The sequence below is a fragment of the Vipera berus genome (genome assembly GCF_964194415.1).
Source record: "Vipera berus genome assembly, chromosome: Z".
NCBI lineage: Eukaryota > Metazoa > Chordata > Lepidosauria > Squamata > Viperidae > Vipera > Vipera berus.
Genome location: NC_138205.1, coordinates 21,906,684 through 21,929,353, shown reverse-complemented (window position 1 = coordinate 21,929,353; position 22,670 = coordinate 21,906,684). Strand labels below are relative to the sequence as shown.

Below are 22,670 nucleotides of genomic sequence, written 5' to 3'. Positions count from 1 at the left end.
TTTTGGAGACAGGGATGTACATGAAGATTACATTAAAGGGAGATGTGATAACAAAAGGTTTAACAAGTCACATTTTAGGTGCACAGGAATACAACTCCCATTTTTTTAACACATTTCTTAATTCAATGATTTGTAATACAGGACAACTGGGGAAATGATGGGAATAAGCGGTTTAATATTCTCACACTTGAATCGAGGTAGCATGCTGCTGCAAAGCACTGAGAGGGCCAAAATCTTGGTTATGCAGGGTCAAGAAACTCCAGGCTGCAAAATGGGGGTCTTTGTAGAGCCCACAAATTCCCTTCTCAAGATGGCAGCCACCTTCCTGCGTAGTTACGTATGAGACTTGCACTTGACTTTTGAACCAATTTTAGCTCGGAGAGACATAAAACGGAAATTACCTCTTTAATACACCTCCCACTTTATGAGGAAGGGAATTCTCGCCAAGACTCAAGTGTTAAGCACATACAAAAAAGATTAAAGGTCTCCCCAGAAACAACTCCTGGCATTTAAAAAAAACAACAACCCCGAAGACAGTTTTAACTTCCGCATTCAAACGGAAGCGACCATAGAGAGCAGCCGAGTCACGAAAGAAAGCACTTGAAAGGTGGCGCTGCTTTTCAGCCGCGATGACCTTCCCAAACCGGCGAGACTTCCAGATGCCTCTCCCAAGATGGCCGCGAGCGCTTCCGTGTCGTTTGAGCCGTCTTTTTCTTCCGGCGGCTCCTTCCGCGAGTTACTTCTATCTATGATTGTGGGGTGTTTGGTTTTTTTTTTCCGACCGAAAGCCGTAAGGCGAGTCTCGAACGGGGCGCATGCGCCACGGTGCTTTTTTTTTCCCTTCCTCTTCCCCACCCACCCCCACTAAACCGGGTTGGGTTATACCGAGCTTGCAGTGCATGTTGGGAAACCGGGGGTTTTGCTGCTTTTTCCTCTCTGGGGGGTCTGGGCCGAGGCTGCATCTGTAGAGATGGTAAGTCGGGAAGGGCAGCCAGCCGCCTGCGGGAGCGGGGCCGGGCCTGAAATAGTAGCAGCGGGAAGACAAGAGCGACCGCCACCCTCCTGGAACCACCGTCCTCGCTCCCTTCCCTTCCTTTCTCTTCCCCCCCCCCTCCGCCCTTCTATGGGATGCTCCTCGTTCACCCCCCACCCCCATTTCTCATCTCTTCCCCGGCTCCGTTTTGTGCGGACGCGGTCCGGGTCTCCTCTCCGCGCAGCCCCTTTCCCGACGCCCCAGAAGAGGCGGCTTTTTCCTGGTGGTTTGCTTCCTTCGGGCTTTCTTTCCTACCCACCCACCCCGCCCCCGACGGTTTAATCGGGTTTTCCTCTGGTTCTGCCTTGGGCCATCCAGTCCGCTTTTATCGTCCCAACAGCCCTGCCAGGTAAGCTCCCGAGTAGAGTTAGGGTTGCGGGGCAGAAGCAGCTCGGAAGTTTTACGGAAGGAAGGAAGGAAAGAGGAAGGAAGGAAGGAAGGAAGGAAGGAAGGAAGGAAGGAAGGAAGGAAGGAAGGCGAGGTCTATCCCGGTGCTGTTGGTGAGGCTGGGCTGTCTTGACGACGACGGGCCCCCCCGACACACACACACACACACACACACCTCCACACACACACACACACACACACACACCATCTTGGGACATCCAAGACGCTGCTTCGTTCTTCCTTTTGCAAGTCGTTTTGTGATTCCTCGCAACTCGTCTTGTCTCTTCGTTCGTTTGGTTCAAGCGTTGGTGGGCGGCTTTTTCAAAGGCACGCAGAACAGACCTTGGTTTGAAAGAGGAGAAGTTTAAGCTTGGAAGGCTTGATCTCCCAGGAAGTTAAGAGAGGCTTTTGAGTGCTTTTGCATCCGGGCTGCTTTGTTTGGGCAAAAGGAAAAGTATAGGAAAAAACTTGTGCTTCGGTGTGCAAAAAAACTTCCGGGTAAAAAGTACCCACTATACCAAACTCTACCTAGTAAACCAAATTGGCTCTTGTTGTTGTTAGCTGTTGTTAGACGTGTCTGACCCATCGCGACCCTATGGACAACGTTCCTCCAGGCCTTCCTGTCCTCTACCATCTTCAGGAGTCCATTTAAGCTCAGGCCTACTGCTTCAGTGACTCCATCCAGCCACCTCATTCTCTGTCGTCCCCTTCTTCTCTTGCCCTCAATCTTTCCCAGCATTAGGCTCTTCTCCAGTGAGTCCTTCCTTCTCATTAGGTGGCCAAAGTATTTGAGTTTCAGCTTCAGGATCTGGCCTTCTAAAGAGCAGTCAGGGTTGATCTCCTCTAGGACTGACCGGTTTGATCACCTTGCAGTCCAGGAGTCTTCTCCAGCACCATAGTTCAAAGGCCTCGATTCTTTGGCGCTCAGCCTTTTTTATGGTCCAACTTTCACAGCCATACATTGCAATTGGCTCTTACAGTGTTGCAAACATAACTCTAAACTTCTAGGTATTTTTACTCTCAAGGGTACAAAAAGGCTACATGAAACCAGAAGCCACCACCTCCAAAAATTGAGCCTGGTCAGTTTTCTAGTTTTTGACTTTTACCCTAAGATGCTCTCCAGAACCTTTGGACTTCAACTCCCATCACCCCTTGGTGAGCTGGCCCCTGGCATTGGGGGAAGTGTAAACAAAAATATGTAAAGAGACAAGTGGATTGGGTTGAGTCTTTGATAAGTGGCCAAAGCACCATTACTGTTTAGAGTTTTGAAAAGGATGTATACAAGAAGAAGAAAAATATTCTATGAAGGTAACTTGCAGTAATCTAAATTTAATGAGTTAATTGGAGTTGTGATTTTATTGGTCTGAAAGTAAACTTTAAAGCATAGGTCCCCAACCTTTTGGGCACTGGGGACTGGTTCTGTGGAGAAAGGTTTTTCCACGGACCGGAGAACACGTGGTTTTGTGTGCTGCCTACATCCCATAGATGGGGCTTTGCTTGTTTGTGCGGCCCGATTGCTGGCATGCCGTGGACCCAACCAGAGGTTGGGGACCCCTGCTTTAAAGTACGTATATTAAGAAGAAGTTAAAAAAAAAAGATGTATTAGAATGTTTTAATTTTAGAAATGTTTTTAAAGAAAAGCTTTGTGTTGTTTTTTTTAAATGGATGGGAAATTTTCCCTTTAAGGTTAAAGAATCTGAAAGAATACAGGGAATTTTGTTAATCTAAATGGTGATAGCTTATAAAGATTATTAAGTGCAAAACATTATTTCAGTAGCCAGGAAGAGAAAGCAGTAATGGTTGAATTGATTGTTCTATTCAAAGAGGAGAATATATGTATGTTTTTTATTTGGATATCAGTTCTGGATTTTGTGCTTGGGATGAAAAAAATGAAATTTTGACTTTGGTTTTGCCGATTGGATAGATTTGGTGTTCTAGAAATGGCTAGTTATATAGTTAAAGGTAAAGGTTCCCCCGCACATGCGTGCTAGTCGTTTCCGGCTCTAGGGGCCAGTGCTCATCTCCGTTTCAAAGCCGAAGAGCCAGCGCTTGTCTGAGGACGTCTCCGTGGTCATGTGGCCGGCATGACTAGACGCCAAAGGCGCGTGGAACACTGTTATCTTCCCACCGTAGTGGTCCCTATTTTTCTACTTGCATTTTTATGTGCTTTCGAACTGCTAGGTTTGCAGAAGCTGGGACGAGTAACAGGCGCTCACTCTATTACGCGGGACTCGGGATTTGACCCGCCAAACTGCCGACCTTCTGATCAACGAGCTCAGCGTCCTAACCCACTGAGCCACCGCGTCCCTTATATGGCTAGTTATATGCTAATGTGTAAAAGTAAAAAGTTGAGGTTGTAATGTTGTCTTGTACTGTGCTAAAAAGAGTCATAAGTCAATGCCTTTTTCTTCCCTCAGTTTTCCCCCTTTCTTTTTTCTTCCCTTAATTTCCTATTTTTATTTTTCTTTGTATTTTATACATTGATAAAACAATGAAAGTTATATAAGAAACTGGGTGACCTTGGGCTGATTACTCTTTCAGCCCTAGAAAAGAGGCAATGACATATAGGGATTTATCCAAGCAGTTTCTAAGAATCAGACACAATTGAACAGAAGTAAACATATACATATATTAAGACTGAAAGTGTAAGAGACTCATCTAAAGTTACCTATGAATATCCTGTCTGAGGAGGAATTTGAGCTTGGGCTCTGTTATGGCCTACTAGATACATAAACCCTAATGTCACGATTTTGGATATGATTTAATCTGTATCCTGCCTTTCCTCACCATATTAATTTTCACCTTTATTATTTTTATAAATAACTCAAGACAGGTAACATACCTAATACTTCATTATCTTCCTATTTTCTTCCAACAACAACTTGTCAGTTGACTGAAAGCGACTGGCCCAAAGTCACCCATCTGGCCTTCATGCCTAAGGTAGTAGTAGAATTCATAGTTTCTAGACCAAAGTGGCTCTCTACATCACATCTCATCTCTATAGCCTACCTGTTTTTCCTCCTACAACAAACCTGTGAAGTAGCAGGGATTGGGAGGCATTTACAAACCAAAATCAACTACACCGCTTTCCTGGCTTAGGCTGGATTGAATCTGCCTCTCTCCAGTTCAATGTCTGAGCCTAAGGAGTGAATCAAAAACTTGGTTTCTGTAAAATAGGGTGACTTAAATGTTAGCTAAGGAAGCGTATCCTTTATGATGAAGAGAAGTTAAGTTGCCAGGATTTTTGCATTGTAAATGGGCAAGTATCTAAACTAACTGAGATTTTTACCACAAGTAAAAGAATTTTGAATAACTTCTGAAATAGGACAAAAACCCCATAAAATAATAGTTTGGGGAATCATGCAGACGTGAGGATCAGAGTTGTTAATATGGGTTTTCATTATATATGAGAACTGAACCATTGCTTTACCAGAGCTTTTCCCAAATTAGTGCTATCTCGATATACTGGACTACAATGCCTACCCATTCTGTTGTTTTTCCTACTGGCCATGAACAATGGGAATTATCGGCCAAGACATATGAAGATTACCGGGCTCAGGAAGCTTGAATTCTCTAAATCAATTTGGAAGATCTAGCACCTGTGGTTCCCCTGCCAGGGTGTGTCTTGTTAGATTCACAAATTGTAGTAAGCCAAGGTTTGTTTAACAAATGAATTAATTGGGTTTTATTTATTTATTTTATTTATTTATTAGTTTTTATAAACCGCCCTTCTCCCGAGGGACTCGGGGCGGTGTATAGAGGAAGGAAGGTATACAGATCGAACAATAAAAATAATAAGAAACACTAATGAACACAAACTGGGACCCCAATTAACGCTATCATGCCAGGCCAGCCTGCTGAAACAGGAAAGTTTTTAAGTCGCGACGGAAGGTACGGAGGTCAGGGGCCATCCGGATTTCTGTTGGTAAGGTGTTCCAGAGGGCTGGCGCACCCACTGAGAATGCCCTCCCCCTGGGGGCCACCAGCCGACATTCCTTGAGCGGTGGCACCCTGAGGAGGCCCTCTCTGTGGGAGCGCACAGGACGGTGGGGTGCTGACATCGGCAGAAGGTGCTCCCGAAGGTAGTCCGGACCCATGCCATGTAGGGCTTTGTAAGTCATCGTTAGCACCTTGAACTTCACACGGAAGGCAGCCGGAAGCCAGTGCAGCGCACGGAGGAGAGGTGTGATATGGGAGTATCGGGAGGCTCCCAAGAGTGTCCGTGCCGCCGCACTTTGCACCAGTTGAAGCTTCCGAGTGGATCTCAAGGGCAGCCCCATGTAGAGAGCGTTACAATAGTCTAGGCGAGATGTCACAAGGGCATGGGTGACTGTACGTAAGGAATCCAGGTCCAGATAAGGCCGTAGTTGGCGAATTAGTCGAACCCGGGAGAAGGCCCCCTTTGTCACAGCTCCAATGTGGTCTTCCAGGGAGAGCTGCGAGTCTAGGAGGACACCCAGGTTGCGGGCCCTATCAACAGGGGGAAGTAACTTGTCCCCAAAGTTAAGCAGTGGGACGTTCTGAATCTCCTGGTTTCCCGGTACGTACAGCCATTCAGTCTTGTCCGGGTTCAGTTGAAGCCTGTTTCTCCCCATCCATTCCCGGACCGCTTTCAGGCAGCGGGACATCACGTCTAGGGCATCACTGATATTGTTTGGAGTTGAGATAAAAAGCTGGGTGTCATCAGCATACTGATGGTACCCTACTCCAAAACTGCGAATGATCTCACCCAGCGGTTTCATGTAGATGTTGAACAGGAGAGGCGAGAGGACCGACCCCTGAGGGACTCCGCAAGCGAGAGGCCTCGGGGTCGACCTCTGTCCCCCTGTCAGCACCGACTGCGAGCGACCCTGGAGAAAGGAGGAGAACCAACGCAGAACCGTGCCTCCCACTCCCAGTCCCCTGAGGCGTCGCAGCAAGATACCATGGTCGATGGTATCGAAAGCCGCCGAGAGGTCTAATAAGACTAGGACAGAGGAATGGCCCCTGTCCCGGGCTCTCCAGAGATCATTCATCAGAGCGACCAATGCCGTCTCCGTGCTGTAGCCCGGCCTGAAACCCGATTGGTACGGGTCTAGATAAACTGCTTCATCCAGGATCTGAGGAAGTTGGTGCGCCACCACGCTCTCAACAACCTTCGCAAGGAAGCGAAGATTGGAGACTGGACGAAAGTTATTCAAAGAGGATGGGTCCAAGGTGGGCTTCTTGAGGAGAGGTCTCACCACCGCCTCCTTCAAGGCGGTGGGGAAGTGACCCTCACTCAGAGAAGCAGAGATGACCGCTAGGAACCAGCCTCGTGTCGCCTCTCGAGCTGCATAGGCCAGCCAGGAAGGGCACGGGTCCAGTAAGCATGTGGAGGAGCTTAACCTTCTCATAATCCTGTCCACTTCCTTAGGAGTTACAGGATCAAATTCTTCCCAGATGACGTCGACAAGACTGTCCATGTCTTGTTCTTCCATCTCAGCCCAGTTGGAGTCCAGACCAGTTCGAATCCGAGCGATTTTATCCAGCAGATATTGACCAAATTCCTCGGCTCGACCCTGCAAGGGTTCCTCCCTCACCTCTTGGTTTAATAGGGAGCGAGTCACCCTGAACAAGGCAGCTGGGCGATTATCTGCGGACGCGATGAGGGTGGAAAAGTAGTTGGATTTTGCCACCCTTATCGCAGCGAGATAAGACCTGGTGAGGATTCTTAGTCGCAATCGGTCGGATTCGGATCGACTGGACCTCCAACGGCTCTCTAGGCCCCGTCTCCGACGCTTCATCTCCCGGAGCTCCTCGGTGAACCATGGGGCTCGCTGGGATCTGCGCCGGGTCAGAGGCCGCAAGGGTACAACTCGGTCCAGAGCCTCCGTGGCTGCCTTTTCCCAGGCTTCCACTAAGGCTTCCGCCGAGCTGTGAGCAGGGGTGCATGCGAGTCCCTAAGCGCTGCCTGGAACTTATCAGGGTCCATTAGGCGCCTAGGGCGGTACCATCTGACTGGCACCGTGCACCCACGGTGGGGGGTGGCAAGGGGGAAGTCTAGCCGCAGGAGGTGGTGATCGGTCCATGACAGGGGCGTAACAGTTGTGGCACCCCCACCGACATCATCACGCCACCGTCCAGACAAGAACACCAAGTCTGGGTTGTGGCCTCTCTCATGAGTCGGCCCAGAAATTATTTGCAACAGGTCCATGGCCGTCATGGAAGCCATGAACTCCCGAGCCAGTTCGGACGATCCTCCCAGGGACGGTAGATTAAAGTCGCCCAAGACCATGAGTCTTGGGAATTCAACCACCAACTCTGAGAGGACATCGAGTAGCTCGGGTAGGGCCGCCGCTGCACGATTAGGTGGTAGGTACGCCAGCAGCAGACCCAGCTGCGCCCCTGGGCCGAATCTCAGTAGGAGAGACTCACACCCGACCATCTGAGGGACGGTGGTCTCTCGCGGGCTAAGGGATTCCCTGATGATAACTGCCACTCCCCCGCCCCTCCCATGAGCCCGGGGCTGGTGCAGTACCTGGAAACCTGGCGGGCAGAGGTCAACCAGAGGAACACCCCCCTCTGGGCCCAGCCAGGTTTCCGTGATGCAGGCCAGGTCCGCATGCTCACTCTCCAATAGGTCACGAATGAGGTGAGCTTTGTTGGCTGCGGACCTTGCATTCAGGTAGACCAGCCTCAGCATGGGAGGGTGCGCACCTTTGCTCCCGGGTCCTCCGGGGGAGAACAGAGGGTCGGAGCGTCTCACCGCCTTTACAGAGCGGAGATGACACTCCCGGTGACGATATGGCCCTCTGTCTGTGCACCTTCTGCCATTCCCCACCATCCTAGGGATGGGACGTTCGTCAGTACGCCACTGGGTGTTATCGGCGACTGGCCCTCGTTGTACGCCGTCGCGAACGGCCGTGGGCCTGGCATGCGTTATGGTGGCTGGAAGGTGTGCCTTTCCCGCGCAACCATAGTCTCCTCCCTCCCCCCTCCCTAACCCCACAAAAAACTTAGCTAAGAACTTAATCAGGGGCCTCTTGATGGGAATGTGCTGGAGGCCCCTGACCCTGCCCGGCCATCTCTCAGAGGCCCAGTGGTTGGGCCCGTCATCAAGATTGGATGTGATGAAGGCGGGTCGCACCCAGGAGAGTGGGGAACCCCTGAGGGCGTGCAGTGCTATGCTAGAGTATTGAACAGGCATAGTCACAGGTGGTTCCGGGAAGGCTGTCCCCTGGATGGTGAATTTGCAGGAGGGTCGAGCCGGGTAGGTGCGTATCTGGATCGTCGCCCTGCCACTGCCACTTGGCCGGGCGAACCCCCAGAAGCAGGCCACTCCTCATCCTCTCACGATGGGTTGTGTCTCTGCTTCCGGAGGTGGTCCAGAACGTACTCTGGGTGAGGCATACCCCATAGAGCTCTCACCACTATGGGGTAGCAGGTGTATGGCCCAGCCACTCTGCCACCGTGGCTAGCACCCAGGCCCGTTATGTCCTGTGGGGAGAGAATGGGCAAAGATGGGTGAGAATGGGCAGAAGGCAGGATGGAGGGATCCATTAATTGGCGTCAGCTCCGGTGGTTCAGCCGCCCCAAACAGTTCCCTCCCTGATCCTCTGGGCGTTGTTCCCGGCCGCAGTTCCATGGCCCCTATTGGTTGGGGACCGTCCAGAGCGTGGCATCTCAGAGGTACGGGAGTCCCTGGTGTCATGCCCCTGGTGTTGCCGGCTCCGAAGATGGCGGACGCGCTGGGGAGAGCTCCGTAGCCCCCAACAGTAAGGCGTCCCCCCAGGAGCCCCCCAGGGACGTCAATGGACCCCTGGGGTGGGGCAAGAATTTCGGGCAAAACAGCTGGGTAACTATGCCGCCCGCTGCCTCCCGGAACAACCGCAGGGGTGCCAGGACACCCCTGCCCCGCCGCCTGGGCCGCTGGCGACCGTTATAACGGAGCCAGCACCCTCCGCCCTGCCTCTGCCGCTGTCAACTGCTGAGCAAGGGCGGCGCCTCCGCCGATCAGCTGTGCGGCGGAGGCCCCGGCGGGAAGGATGGCAGCGGCTGCGGCAACGATTTTTTTCAAGCCCCCAGGCTGGTCGTGGATCCAGGGACGCTGGCAATGGCGGTGGCGGCGGGGCGCCTCCAGGCCCCCCCCCCTGGCCATCGAGGAGGGGCCGGAGGCTCTGCTCTGCCCCGGCCCCCCCACAGGCTCCCGGGCGACGGCGGCGTCTCCAGGTTATCAGCGGAGACGCCGCGGACCAGCTGGACCAGCTGGGTGGCGGAGGCGAAGGCATCGGCGGCGCCGGAGGTGAGAGACCCACCCCTGGACCACGGCAGCCGTCGCAGCCATCCAGGAGGGGCCGGAGGCTCTGCTCTGCCCCGCCCCCCCCCCCACCGGCTCCCGGGCGACGGCGGCGTCTCCAGGTTATCAGCGGAGACGCCGCGGACCAGCTGGACCAGCTGGGTGGCGGAGGCGAAGGCATCGGCGGCGCCGGAGGTGAGAGACCCGCCCCTGGACCACGGCAGCCGTCGCAGCCATCCAGGAGGGGCCGGAGGCTCTGCTCTGCCCCGCCCCCCCCCCACCGGCTCCCGGGCGACGGCGGCGTCTCCAGGTTATCAGCGGAGACGCCGCGGACCAGCTGGACCAGCCGGGTGGCGGAGGCGGAGGCATCGGCGGCGCCGGAGGTGAGAGAACCGCCCCTGGACCACAACAACCCTGGACCACGGCAGCCCTCGCAGCCATACAGGAGGGGCCGAAGGCTCTGCTCTGCCCCTGACCGGCTCCCGGGTGGCGGCGGCATCTTCGGCGGTAAGAGCAGTGGTGCGGCGTCTCGACCACCGTGGGCTGCCCCTGGACGGCGGTGCCTCCGAAAGATGCGCACCAAAGGAGACGCTGGACAATGGAGGCGACGGCCCGACCCACCTCCTCGAAACATCTTGATCGGAGACGGCAACACCAGGGGCATGACACCAGGGACTCCCGTACCTCTGAGATGCCACGCTCTGGACGGTCCCCAACCAATAGGGGCCATGGAACTGTGGAACTGTGGAACCAATAGGGGCCATGGAACTGTGGAACTGTGGAACTGTGGTATCTGTGGAGAGTCTGGTAGCATTGACTACTTGGAGTGCCTTCTGTTGGTTTTTGCTAATATGCCCAGTTGCATATCTACATAGAGAGGAACATTTTGCCATAGTCATTTGTGGTCCTGGGTTCTGTCTGGAGAAGACAGTTGTAATTCTCTGTATGTGGTTTAACAGAGAGACTACCTGCATCTGTAAAAAACTCACCTGAGCCTTAAAGTAGGCCTTAAGAACTAGTCACATGGTTATTAGATGGCAAGCATGAGAGATAGGATTGTAGTATATTGTGAAAATAGTTGTTCAATGGTGTCACCCTTGGGAATGCCTGAAGAAGGATTACATTTATTACAACCTCAGTATTCTAAGGTGTTAAGCTGGTGGTAAATGATAGTGCTAATTTTAGTATACAATTGTTAACCACTGCTGTTTTATTTATAGCAAATCTCAATTGGCTGACCCTTAGAAGACCTCAGAAGCAACAACAAAATCTGAATTTAGACCACTTTTTCAAGCAGTGGACTTGGCAAATCAATCTGAACAGAATACATATATTTTATGTTTATTACGTAAATGTGGATGTAGCAAACACCTGGTAGTAATTCCTCTCAATTGTTCTGTAAAACATAGATTTTACCATACTTTGTATTTTATACTTTGGAGAATAATTGTCAGTCCTACATACCAAATTGTAGTTTTCCCATGGAACCTTGTATAAAACAATGTCATTATCATTATTTTTAGTGATGGCTTGTCTGGATAAAACTAAGAATGCTACAGATCACCTAATATTATGAACCGGTCTTTTGCCCAACAGGATGTCTTTCTAATGATCCGACGTCACAAGACAACTATCTTCACAGACGCCAAGGAGTCCAGTACAGTGTATGAGCTGAAAAGAATTGTGGAGGGGATTCTTAAGAGGCCTCCAGAAGAACAGAGATTATACAAGGTATGAAGAGTTTATTATAGAAAGTACTGTACTTTGGGACTCTTCTAATAAATTACAGCATTACACCAGGGCCTGCTGTTTACTAGGTTGGTATACAAGTACTCTCTTTGACCATTTATTACATCCATTTTTTTTAGTCTAACTAAACTGCTGCTCTTAGGAGAAACTCTCATCTGAGATCTTACCCTGTTAACTTTCCAGAGGTCTATGAACACCTGGCTCTTCCCCTAAGCATTGGGTTAGAATAACAGTTGAGCTGTAAGGATAATAGGTTGGTACGTGGGGGAAGAATATTTTTGTTTTTAACTTTTTTTTAATGGATTGTTATGAGGTGCCTAACATCATCATATGAAACAAGTGACCATATATGTCCTGTAAATACTTAAGTCTGCAGCACCCAGAAATCCCAATTACTCTTAATTGCATTTTTAGCCTATAGAATTTCCAGGAGATCTGCCTTTTTTTTCCACTGCTTGGTCTGAACCAGATTAGAAGGAACAAATCAGTCATTAGCTGATTCTGATGGTCTTTTGGAATCCCCACTATTCAGGGGAAGAAGATACCTCTTAGGCTTCTGGATTTTTCTGGTCCTTATCTCCGTACTGAGTAGTTTGGGAAGCACATCTAGGGCCTTGACGTGCAGCTGTATGCAGTATATCTTTGTTTTAGTGTTGGAAGTAGCCCTCTCTAATTTTCTGATCTTCATATGTTGCTTAAAAATCCTATACAGTAGACACCTGAGTATCTCTTCTGTGGAATAAATTCATAACCAGCCATCAAACAATATCCGTGTAAAACCTCAAGCAATTAACAATCCACAGAGTTGTGTCAGGTATACCAATGCAATTGGTTCATCACACACCTAGTCCTTTGTCCCATCTAAGAAACTGTTTTTCAGCATGCCCTGGAAAATTAGGGATTAAAGAATCCTTAGAATTGGAGCCCTAACCTCATACTTCATTTTTTTAATAAGATCAGAAATAGAATCAAAAAGGGAGATAGCAAATGGTTTCCAGTGTGTACTGGTTTGTAAGTAGAACAGTTTTAGTGGGGGGGGGATACAGACTCCTTACTACAGATATTCCTCAACTTGCAACCACAATTGAGCCCAAAATTTCTGTTGTTAAGTGAGTTTTGACCCCATTTTACAACCTTTCTTGCCACAATTGTTAAGTGAATCCCTGCAGTTGATAAGTTAGTAACCCAGTTGTTAAGTGAATCTGGCTTCCCCATTGACTTTGTCAAAAGGTTGCAAAAGGTGATCACATGATCTTGGGACATAGCAATGGTCATAAGTTTGAACAAGTTGCCAAGCATCTGAATTTTGATCACTTAATCATAGGGATGCTATAGCAGTGGTAACTGAAAAATGGTGATAAGTCACTTTTTCCAGTGCTGCTGTAACTTTGAATAGTCACTAAATGACCTGTTATAAGTTGAGAATTACCTGTATTCTACCCTTTACCCTCAACTCTATGGCAATTTGATATGCATAGGACAGTTAAACCATATCCTAAAGAACCTGCAGTCTAGTTGCCTAATTTCCTGGTTTTAATTACTCTTCTAAGTAGTAGTAGTTCCTGATTACCTGATTTTTTTTTAAAGAGACTTCTCTTGCATTCTGGTGCAAATTACTCCATTTTTCAGGATGATCAGCTGCTGGATGATAGCAAAACTCTTGGAGACTGCGGCTTCACTAGTCAGACAGCACGGCCACAGGCCCCAGCAACAGTCGGCTTGGCCTTCAGAGCCAGTGGTGAGTGAAGTTGTTGCGTGCTTCTTGAAACCAAAGAAACACAACATTGTCATTGAAGATTCAGAGCCTAAGATAATGAAGTGGTTTATACCGATAACCTAAGGGAGTTGACCAAATTTGCCTTTGAAGAATATTCTGTGCCTGGGATGCTCTCTTTGAAAAGATCCACTTGCAATGGCGTAATGCCACACGCAAGCCATGTAGAGCTTTTAGCACCTGTCATCTTAGAGCCAAATCTGGTCCAGGAGTTCCCAATCATTGGCTAAGTAATCATGCTGAAAATTGGCAACATCGATGTCTACCATTTTGCACTGAGGCAAGAAATATGCACAAACTATAGTAGAAGCCTTGAAACAGGCTTAAGGTAGTTTTTAAAATACAGCTAGTCCTCAATTTATGACCACAGGTGGGGCAGGGATTTCTGTCACTAATACGGTCATTAATTGAGTCATACCTGAATGTATGACCTTTTTTGCCATAGCCATTAAGTGAATTGTTGATAAGTGAATCCAGCTTCCCCCAAGAACTTTGCCTATCAGAAACCCCCTACAAAGGTTGCAAAGGGCGATCACGTGACCCCAGGATGCTGCAACCATCATAAATTCATGCTGGTTACCAAGTGCCCAGATTTTGATCATGTGACTTCATGGATGCTACAATGGTTTTAAGTGTGAAGACCGAGCCTAAATCACTTTTTGCAGTGCTATTGTAACTTCAAACAGTTGTTAAACGAATAGTTGGAAGTTGACGACTACCTATAAAATCTTGTACTTTTCAGAAAGGGGGGGGAGAACGATCATCCCAGCCATTTTTACATAATTGCTTCATTAGCTGCACTCCTTTTACTCCTCACATAAAAAAATACAGCTCCCAGTGGTCTAATCCTGTTCCAGAGACTTAAATTCTCAAAAACAGACTAGACAACCCAGAATCCCTTAAGCACGAGAGTGAGATGTCAACAAAGCAACAAGCTGATGAATTTTAACGTGTCTCTCACTGGACTGTAAGCTGCTCAGCTACAATAATGTGAATTATTGTAAAATGCCATGTGCGAGGTTGCTTTTATAAAACATTTGGAATCTTCAGGTGGTCCAGAATCCAGCTGCTAACTGTAGTCACGATTGATGATAGAGAGATTTTATTAAAACACCACCTCTGTGTGTGTCTTCCTCCCCCCTCCACAAATCAATTGGAAGAGTTGGTTGTAACCTATAAAGCCATATTAAGTCATGATGGCCCCCATATTGTTAACCATGTGGGTATCCCTTTCGGAAAAATCAATTTTATTTTGACAGGCCTTTAGTGAATAAATAGAATAATGTTTTGAACTCAAAATCATTGTTAAAGAGATGGAAATCAATTGTTTGGGTCACTTTGAAAATGTATTTATTTATTTATTTATATCCTGCCTTTATTATTTTTACAAATAACTCAAAGCAGCGAATATATCCCCTTAACTCTATTGCCTCTTAACTCTATTTCAAGTTTATATTACTATTTTGAGCTCAAAATTGGTTATTGGGAGTACAGAACACTGCTGAATGGCTGGAACATTTCAAGCTGTTGAGCTTGAAAATGGGTTCTTTCAAACTTGAAGTGTTTGAAATGCAACATATTTTGCACACCCTTACAAAGCACTATTAAAAGTAGAGCAGTATAAATACCCATTGAATTCATCCGCTTAATACTTAACACACCAAAGTCCTACCTACCTCATTTATTTTTATTCATAATTTTAGCTGCCTGGACTGTCGATTTTGGCAGAAAGATGGGCATAAATATAGCGATTAAATAAATTTTATCTCAGATGGGAAACAAGCCACTGGTTTTTAAAAAAAAAATCATGTAGTTATAGAGAACGAAAGCAAATAGGGTTGCCTCAGGGATAACAACTGTTTTTCCCCTAGGTTTGCAGGCAACCAAAAGAAAGGATATTAATAATATTACTTACATCCACGTATCATAGAATCCTAGGGTTGATAGTGACCTTGGAGGTCTTCTAGTCCTACGTACTACCCAAGGGAGGAACCTCAAACAATCTTGGACAAATGGTTGCCCAGTCTTTTCTTAAAAACCTCCAATGATGGAGCACTCACAACTCCAGAAAGCAAACTAGGCCACTGCTTAATCGTTCTCATTGCCAGGAAATTCCTGCACATTTGCAGGTTGGATCACTGCTTCTACCCTCAAGTGTTGCGGAGAAAGCACCTCTTCCCTGTGGCAACCCTTCAAATATTAGAATGCTTCTCTGTGTTAAGCTTAATAACAGCTAGTTCCTTCAGCCATTTTTCATAGAATTTAGCCTCCAGACCCGTAATCACCTTTGTTGCTCTTCTCTGCACACTTTCTAGGGCCCCAGCATCTTTTTTACATTATGGTAACCAGAACTGGATGCAGCATTCCGAATGTGGCCTCATCAGTGTGAATGGTATAGAACAGGGGTAGGCAACCTCGGCTCTTATGACTCGTGGACTTCAACTCCCAGAATTCCTGAGTCAGCTATGCTGACTCAGGAATTCTGGGAGTTGAAGTCCACGAGTCATAAAAGAGCCGAGGTTGCCTACCCCTGGTGTAGAAATAAAATGGTTATATGCTGCTTCTGAAGCAGGTTACTTTTGTTGCACCAGTCCACCAGAGCCTTCGCATCTTCCCTATAAGCATCTTCATTGTCATCCCAGATAAGACCTACCACTGCTGTGTCATCTCCATACAGTGAGGGGGGGAAATTATTTGATCCCCTGCTGCTTTTGTACGTTTGCCCACTGGGGGGAAAAAATGATCAGTCTATAATTTTTTAATGGTGGGTTTATTTTAACAGTGAGAGACGGAATAACAAAAAAAAATCAGAAAAACGCAGTTCAAAAAAGTTATAAATTGATTTGCATTTTAATGAGTGAACTAAGTGTTTGATCCCCTATCAGTAAGATTTTTGGCTCCCAGGTGTCTTTTATATAGGTAATGAGCTGAGATTAGGAACATTCTCTTAAAAGGAGTGCTCCTAATCTCAGCTTGTTACCTGTGCACAGAAGGAAGCAATCAGATTCCAAACTCTCCACCATGGCCAAGACCAAAGAGTTGTCCAAGGATGTCATGGACAAGATTGCAGACCTACACAAGGCTGGAATGAGCTACAAGACAATCGCCAAGCAGCTTGGTGAGAAGGTGACAATGGTTGGTGCGATTATTCGCAAATGGAAGAAACACAAAATAACTGTCAATCTCCCTCGGTCTGGGGCTCCATGCAAGATCTCACCTCGTGGAGTTTCAATGTTCATGAGAACGGTGAGGAATCAGCCTAGAACTACACGGGAGGATCTTGTCAATGATCTCAAGGCAGCTGGGACCATAGTCACCAAGAAAACAATTGGTAACTCACTACGCCATGAAGGACTGAAATCCTGCAGTGCTCGCAAGGTCCCCCTGCTCAAGAAAGCACAAGTACAGGCCTGTCTGAAGTTTGTCAATGGAACATCTGAATGATTCAGAGAACTGGGTGAAAGTGTTGTGGTCAGATGACACCAAAATCAAGCTCTTTGGCTTGATTTTGGTGTCATCTGACCACAACACTTTCCACAACATGGACGGGGCACAACGTCCACAACATGGACGGGGCCATGTACCATCAAATCTTGGGTGAGAATCTCCTTCCCTCAGCCAGGGCATTGAAAATGGGTCGTGGATGGGTATTGTAGCATGACAGTGACCCAAAACACACGGCCAAGGCAACAAAGGAGTGGCTCAAGAAGAAGCACATTAAGGTCCTGGAGTGGCCTAGCCAGTTTCTAAACCTTAATCCCATAGAAAATCTGTGGAGGGAGCTGAAAGTTTGAACTGCCAAATGTCAGCCTCGAAACCTTAATGACTTTGAGAGAATCTGCAAAGAGGAGTGGGACAAAATCCCTCCTGAGATGCGTGCAAACCTGGTGGCCAACTACAAGAAATGTCTGACCTCTATGATTGCCAACAAGGATTTTGCCACTAAGTCATGTTTTTGCGAAGTGGTCAAATACTTATTTAACTCATTAAAACGCAAATCAATTTATAACTTTTTTTAAATGCATTTTTCTGGATATTTTTTTTCATTGTTATTCTGCCTCTCGCTGTTAAACTTACTGTTAAAATTATAGAGTGATCGTTTCTTTGTCAGTGGGCAAACGTACAAAATCAGCAGGGAATCAGATAATTTTTTTCCCCTCACTGTAGGTGTGAGCTGTTTATGTGCTCAACTAGTTTGCCATTGCTTTCTCATGATCCTCCTATTTGATTTGGGATTTATAGTAGCCAGTGACGGAGCATAAAACAGTACCATTCCAAAATGATGGTTTCATGCATACCTTTCTCCCTCTTCAGAAGATGCCTTTGAGAACCTCCGCATCGATTCCTTTTCCAGCCCCCCAGAGCTCCCAGACGTGATGAAGCCCCAGGACTCTGGTAGCAGTGCTAATGAGCAAGCAGTGCAGTGAAAGATCGAGGCTACTGGAGTTAGCTGCACAACCCATGATATCCTTGAGCCCTCTTCCCCCAGCCTCATCTGACACGGAGAAAGATATGGCGTCATCCCTTGTCTCTGATCCTGGTTTCGCGTTTAGCCCTCTTCCTCTAAGCAAGACTACATGTCGCCCTTCTAAGCCCATCCTCACTCATCTGACAGAGCTGTTTTCACTTTGGTTTTGAAAATAATAAAAGGTCAGCTGTTTTTTTTCCCCTTCTTGTCTTGCGTTGTATGCCTGTGCAGTAAAATGGAAAGATGGCCCTGGGACAAAGAGGAGGCGATATCATGACAATTATTCCATAAACATTTCTGCAACGATTATCCTGCTCATGTCTTTATGTCAAACTGTCTTTCCTGCTGTCTTAAACAAAAAGACAGCTAACCTGTAGTTAAATACGCTATCGACACCTTCTAAGGCAGGGGTGTCAAACTGCCGGCCTGCGGGCCGGACATGTCGCCAAGAAACCGCACCCACCCCGTTGCCGGCAATGGAGAAAAAGCTCCAATACGTTGCATGACGTCACAAGTTTGACATGTCTATTCTAAAGCAACCCCAAAGGTGCTTTTTTTTTCATTCAAGAGGCCACTGGACTTTCTTTGTTTTTTCTTGAAAATGTTTCGCTTCTCATCGAAGAAGTGAAAAAGCATCTTCAAGAAAAAACAACGTCCAGTTGCCTCTTGAAAGAAAAGGGGAAAAAAGCACCTTTGGGACAACCATGACCTGGATGACTGAGAATCAGTCTTCTAAGGCAGCTTTTATCAACCTGTAACTTTCCGTTGCGTTGGGATTCCATCATCTAATTTTTGTAGTCATATGAAGGGAAAAAAATCACTAGGAAATGTGAATTTCTTATTGCTTGTCAGGATTAAGACAGACTCCTCATATCTTAGGTAACATTAGGCTCCTTGGAAACTGCTGTATGTAATCACATGTCACTGCAACACTCGTGCAGTTAATGCTCTACTTCATGATAGGCAACCTGGTGCCCTCTACGTGTCTTGGACTGCAAGTCTCTCAATCGCTTGCCATTAGATGTGCTGGCTGAACCTGATGGAGTTGACATTAAAATACTTAAGAGGGCATTCAATAGCCTACCCAAGCCTACTTTTTCACTGTAGTGTTGCTCACTTGCTCTCCTGACTTTTATTTTTTGCAGAATGCGGCCGCGCGAGTTGTGATGGGGGTTCCCCAATACTCCCATGTAACACCTCTACTCCGCGAGCTGCATTGGCTTCCGGTTGCCCTCTGGGTGAGATTCAAGGTGCTGGTGATGACCTATAAAGCCCTAAATGGCTTGGGTCCGGGATATCTGAGGGAACACCTGCTGCCGGCATCAAGTTCCCTTCGTCCTGTGCGCTCCCACAGGGAGGGCCTTCTCAGGGTGCCGGCTGTAAAAGATTGCCGGCGGATAACACCCAGGGGGAGGGCCTTCTCTGTGGGTGCACCTGCCCTCTGGAACCAGCTGCCCGTGGAGCTTAGGACTGCCCCCAACCTTCGTTCATTTCGCCGGGACCTGAAGACCTGGCTCTTCGAGCTTTCCGGCCCAGGCTGAGAGTTTTAATTGGGGGGTTTATATTTCTTCAGGGATTTAATTTAATCTTTTTAAATTGTTTTTAATTTTTGTATCGTTTTAAGTACCCTGTAAACCGCCCTGAGTCCTACGGGAAAGGACGGTATATAAATTCAAATTCAATAATTGTCGGATCTAGACGGCAAGTTGGATCTAGTCTGCAAGTTGAGAGTTTAGTCTGTGACCCCAAAGCTGATGACTAACCAAAAGGTGGCAACAGCAGTAATTTCCTGTAGTGTCACTGTCTAGATGCAAGGTAGGAGCTAGTTATTTCTTCTAGTGCAGGGGTCAGCAACCTGAAACAGTGAAAGAGCCACTCGGAACCGGTTCCCTCACAAAAGGAAAAACTGGGAGCCGCAAAAAATGTGTGCACATGCGCAGAACAGGGTTTGACTGAAGAGTGGAGCCAAGGCGAGATATGCACCTACCCTGCATATTTGAATTGATTGAACTTTTTTAGTCTCACTTTTTTTTTGGACTGCACATGGCAGAGGACTGGGAGCCGCAGGAAATGGCTGAAAGAGCCGCATGCGGCTCCGGAGCCGCGGGTTGCAGACCTGTGTTCTAGTGGATCTAAAGTGAAAGCAATAACCATTTTTATGGCCATATCTCTGTCATTCTTAACTTTAGAAACCATCACCTGAAATTGCTTGGAGAAATCCAGGTTTCCTTTGACTGTGATGTCTAGGTTCTTAAAAAAAAAAAGACAGCCAAACAAGGCCAGTGTGAAATAATTTTAGAGACTGATTAGCTTTTGAATAAAAGTACCCATATCCACGAGACAATGCAAAATAAATAGATTTCAGATTTGACACAGGAAAGAAATTGTGTTGTTTAAAATAACAACGTACCATTAGCAGTCTTGCGTCACTGAAAAAAGCAGTGCCAAAAATGGAAAGGGTGGGTGAAGACACAATGGGCTGGTTTATGCTCTCCTTAAGTTTCAGGCATCCTCCATTTAATTTTCATAAGCAAAAGGGCAGAATATATAAATGCAAGCAGGTGGCCACAAGGGGGCACTAAATGTTTTTTTAAAAGAGCATAAACCAGGTACTGTATAGTTGGCAAAGGTCTAGCTTACTCAGTGATCTTATGCTACACCTCTGATCAAGCAAGCAACTCAGCCCATTCCACAGCTTTGTCAAAGATTAAATAGGATATTTCAGGTATGCTGTTTAAGGTAAAGGTAAAGGTTCCCCCGCACATGCGTGCTAGTCATTTCCGACTCTAGGGGCCGGTGCTCATCTCCGTTTCAAAGCCGAAGAGCCAGCGCTTGTCCGAGGACGTCTCCGTGGTCATGTGGCCGGCATAACTAGACGCCAAAGGCGCACGGAACGCTGTTACCTTCCCACCGCAGTGGTCCCTATTTTTCTACTTGCATTTTTACGTGCTTTCGAACTGCTAGGTTGGCAGAAGCTGGGACGAGTAACAGGCGCTCACTCTGTTACGCGGCACTCGGGATTCGACCCGCCAAACTGCCAACCTTCTGATCGACAAGCTCAGCGTCCTAACCCACTGAGCCACCGCGTCCCTTATGCTGTTTATCACATTTAAATTAAGGGCTAAGGACCAATGGGAAAAGATGAAATGTAATCTGGAATATGGAGGTTCAAACGTACCTTACCTTTTTTAATGCTACCTAACTCTGTAAAGTGCTCGTGTTTCCTTTCAAAAATGGGGAATACTAAAAGCATAGCTCAGAAAAAGTCGTGCTTTATAAATCTACCACCTTTAGGGCACCATATGAGTTGAGAGGATTTGGGGTTTTTTAAAAAACTGACTACCATTTTTACAAAGAGATCAAAGTAGCGCATACGTTTCCTCTCCCTTCATAAAATCTTTACAGTGGCCATTTTAATTAAAACTACACTGAAAACTATTTGCATCATCACTGTGACTGCCAGGCCGTAGTGCTTGAACTCAGTATTACTAATAAAACAATTTTCCAAACTGATACTCATCATGTGTGTTGGACTACTATTCCTGAATCTCTTAACCTACCTAACAAGTAGTCCAATATCAGTGTAGGAACCAGCATGGTGAACATTGCAGCAACTGAACTGCTGTCTACTGGCAACAATCTCTTGAAACACAAAGACAATCTTGATATTTTGTGAGAATTATAATGGGGTTACAGTTTATCCATTGACCTGCTTACCAGACTTATCTCTCTTTACAGGTATTCAGCATATAAAAGTGATGAGAACTATAAAAGTGAAAGAGGACTGAACTTCCTTAAATATGTTTTACTTTCTCTTCTGGAGATGTCTACCTATACCTACCTATACCTATAAAGGCCATTTTTCATATAGTTACCCATAGCGCAATATTATTTTTATAATGCTGACTCCTGGTATCCAACATTTTCTATATTGGAGCTAACAGTCTTTCACAGCACACTGTCCAATGGAAGGCCATGTGAATTTGCTTCCGGGATGGTCCACTTTGATAGAAAACAGTTTGCTTTCAAATGACAACCCCTAGAATGGGAAGCCATAATCTGATTGGACAGCTACAATTTATTACCACGAGTTATGTCTATGTAATGAGACCTATGCTTAAGGATCTCAGCTATGTTGCCATAGTTTGTATATATTTTTCTCCAAATAATAATTGAAATTGTTATGTAATTATTTCTTAGGACTTAGTTCACACATTACATTAAACAATGGTTTACTAAATGTCTATGGAGATTCTCAGTCATCCAGGTCATGGTTGTCCCAAAGGTGCTTTGTCAAGAGGCAACTGGACTTCCTTGTTTTTCTTCGAAGACTTTTCGCTTCTCAGCTGAAGAAGCTTCTTGGATGAGAAGCGAAACGTCTTCAAGGAAAAACAAGGAAATTCAGTGGCCTCGTGAAAAAGCATCTTTGGGACATGGTTTACTAAGTACGCCACAACTTGCCTAGTACAAAACCCAGCTATTACTTCAAAGCCAACAAACCCACGGCTTAAGCATGTTGCATGAACTCAGCCTATGCCTACTTCCTTAGATGAAAACTTTTATTTTGTCACATTTAGTCTAGAATTGAGTCAGGCAGCTGTTTTATGTAGATTATTCTCTGCAGAATTGTATTTGGAAAGTATGATTTTGTTCTCAGTTCAGACTGCAACTGTTTTTTGATAGACCATCTTACTTATTTAATGGTGAAGATCCATTGCGAAGGTTATGATAATCTGAAGTCTGAGCCATATAAAAAGGGGCTTTTATTTATTTATTTAAAACATTTATACAGCCACTTGTCATATTCCAAACTCTGGGCAGCTCCCAAAATAATGAAGTTACATCCTCTGCCATGTGCGACTTGCATCTGCCATTCCCCCACAACCTTGACTAGAATTGTCCATTCATGGTATTTTTGTGCAAATTACCATATAGTGTACGGAAAAATAAGACGTGTTTTGCCAACCAGCACTCAAACTCTAGAACAGCCAACGCTGCATTG

General features: G+C 46.7%; 1 protein-coding gene across 4 annotated transcripts; it reads left to right on the top strand.

Moving 5' to 3' along the window:
* The first annotated feature begins 749 nt into the window (after positions 1 to 749).
* Positions 750 to 21,882, top strand: LOC308677071 (elongin-B). 4 transcript variants are annotated; one of them, XR_014028413.1, is made up of 5 exons: positions 2,627 to 2,728; positions 11,274 to 11,408; positions 13,056 to 13,164; positions 17,515 to 17,850; positions 21,407 to 21,882. XR_014028413.1 is itself a non-coding variant. In XM_081343232.1 (4 exons), the coding sequence occupies exons 1-4, from the start codon at positions 971 to 973 to the stop codon at positions 17,625 to 17,627; spliced, it is 360 nt and encodes a 119-aa protein (XP_081199358.1). In that variant the 5' UTR covers positions 750 to 970; the 3' UTR covers positions 17,628 to 17,867. The 4 variants fall into 4 exon arrangements, 3 of the variants coding, with proteins under 3 accessions (XP_081199358.1, XP_081199359.1, XP_081199357.1); XM_081343232.1 differs by lacking the exons at positions 2,627 to 2,728; positions 21,407 to 21,882 and adding an exon at positions 750 to 973 and having other exon boundaries at positions 17,515 to 17,867; XM_081343233.1 differs by lacking the exon at positions 21,407 to 21,882 and having other exon boundaries at positions 2,569 to 2,728; positions 17,518 to 17,867.
* The last annotated feature ends 788 nt before the right edge of the window (positions 21,883 to 22,670 follow it).

What these genes read in the sequence shown, in the direction of transcription:
- LOC308677071 (XM_081343231.1), top strand. An exon ending in AAGAACAGAGATTATACAAG is followed by an intron (nt 11,409 to 13,055) that starts GTATGAAGAGTT and finishes TCCATTTTTCAG; the next exon opens with GATGATCAGCTGCTGGATGA. An exon ending in CTTGGCCTTCAGAGCCAGTG is followed by an intron (nt 13,165 to 17,514) that starts GTGAGTGAAGTT and finishes CTCCCTCTTCAG; the next exon opens with AAGATGCCTTTGAGAACCTC.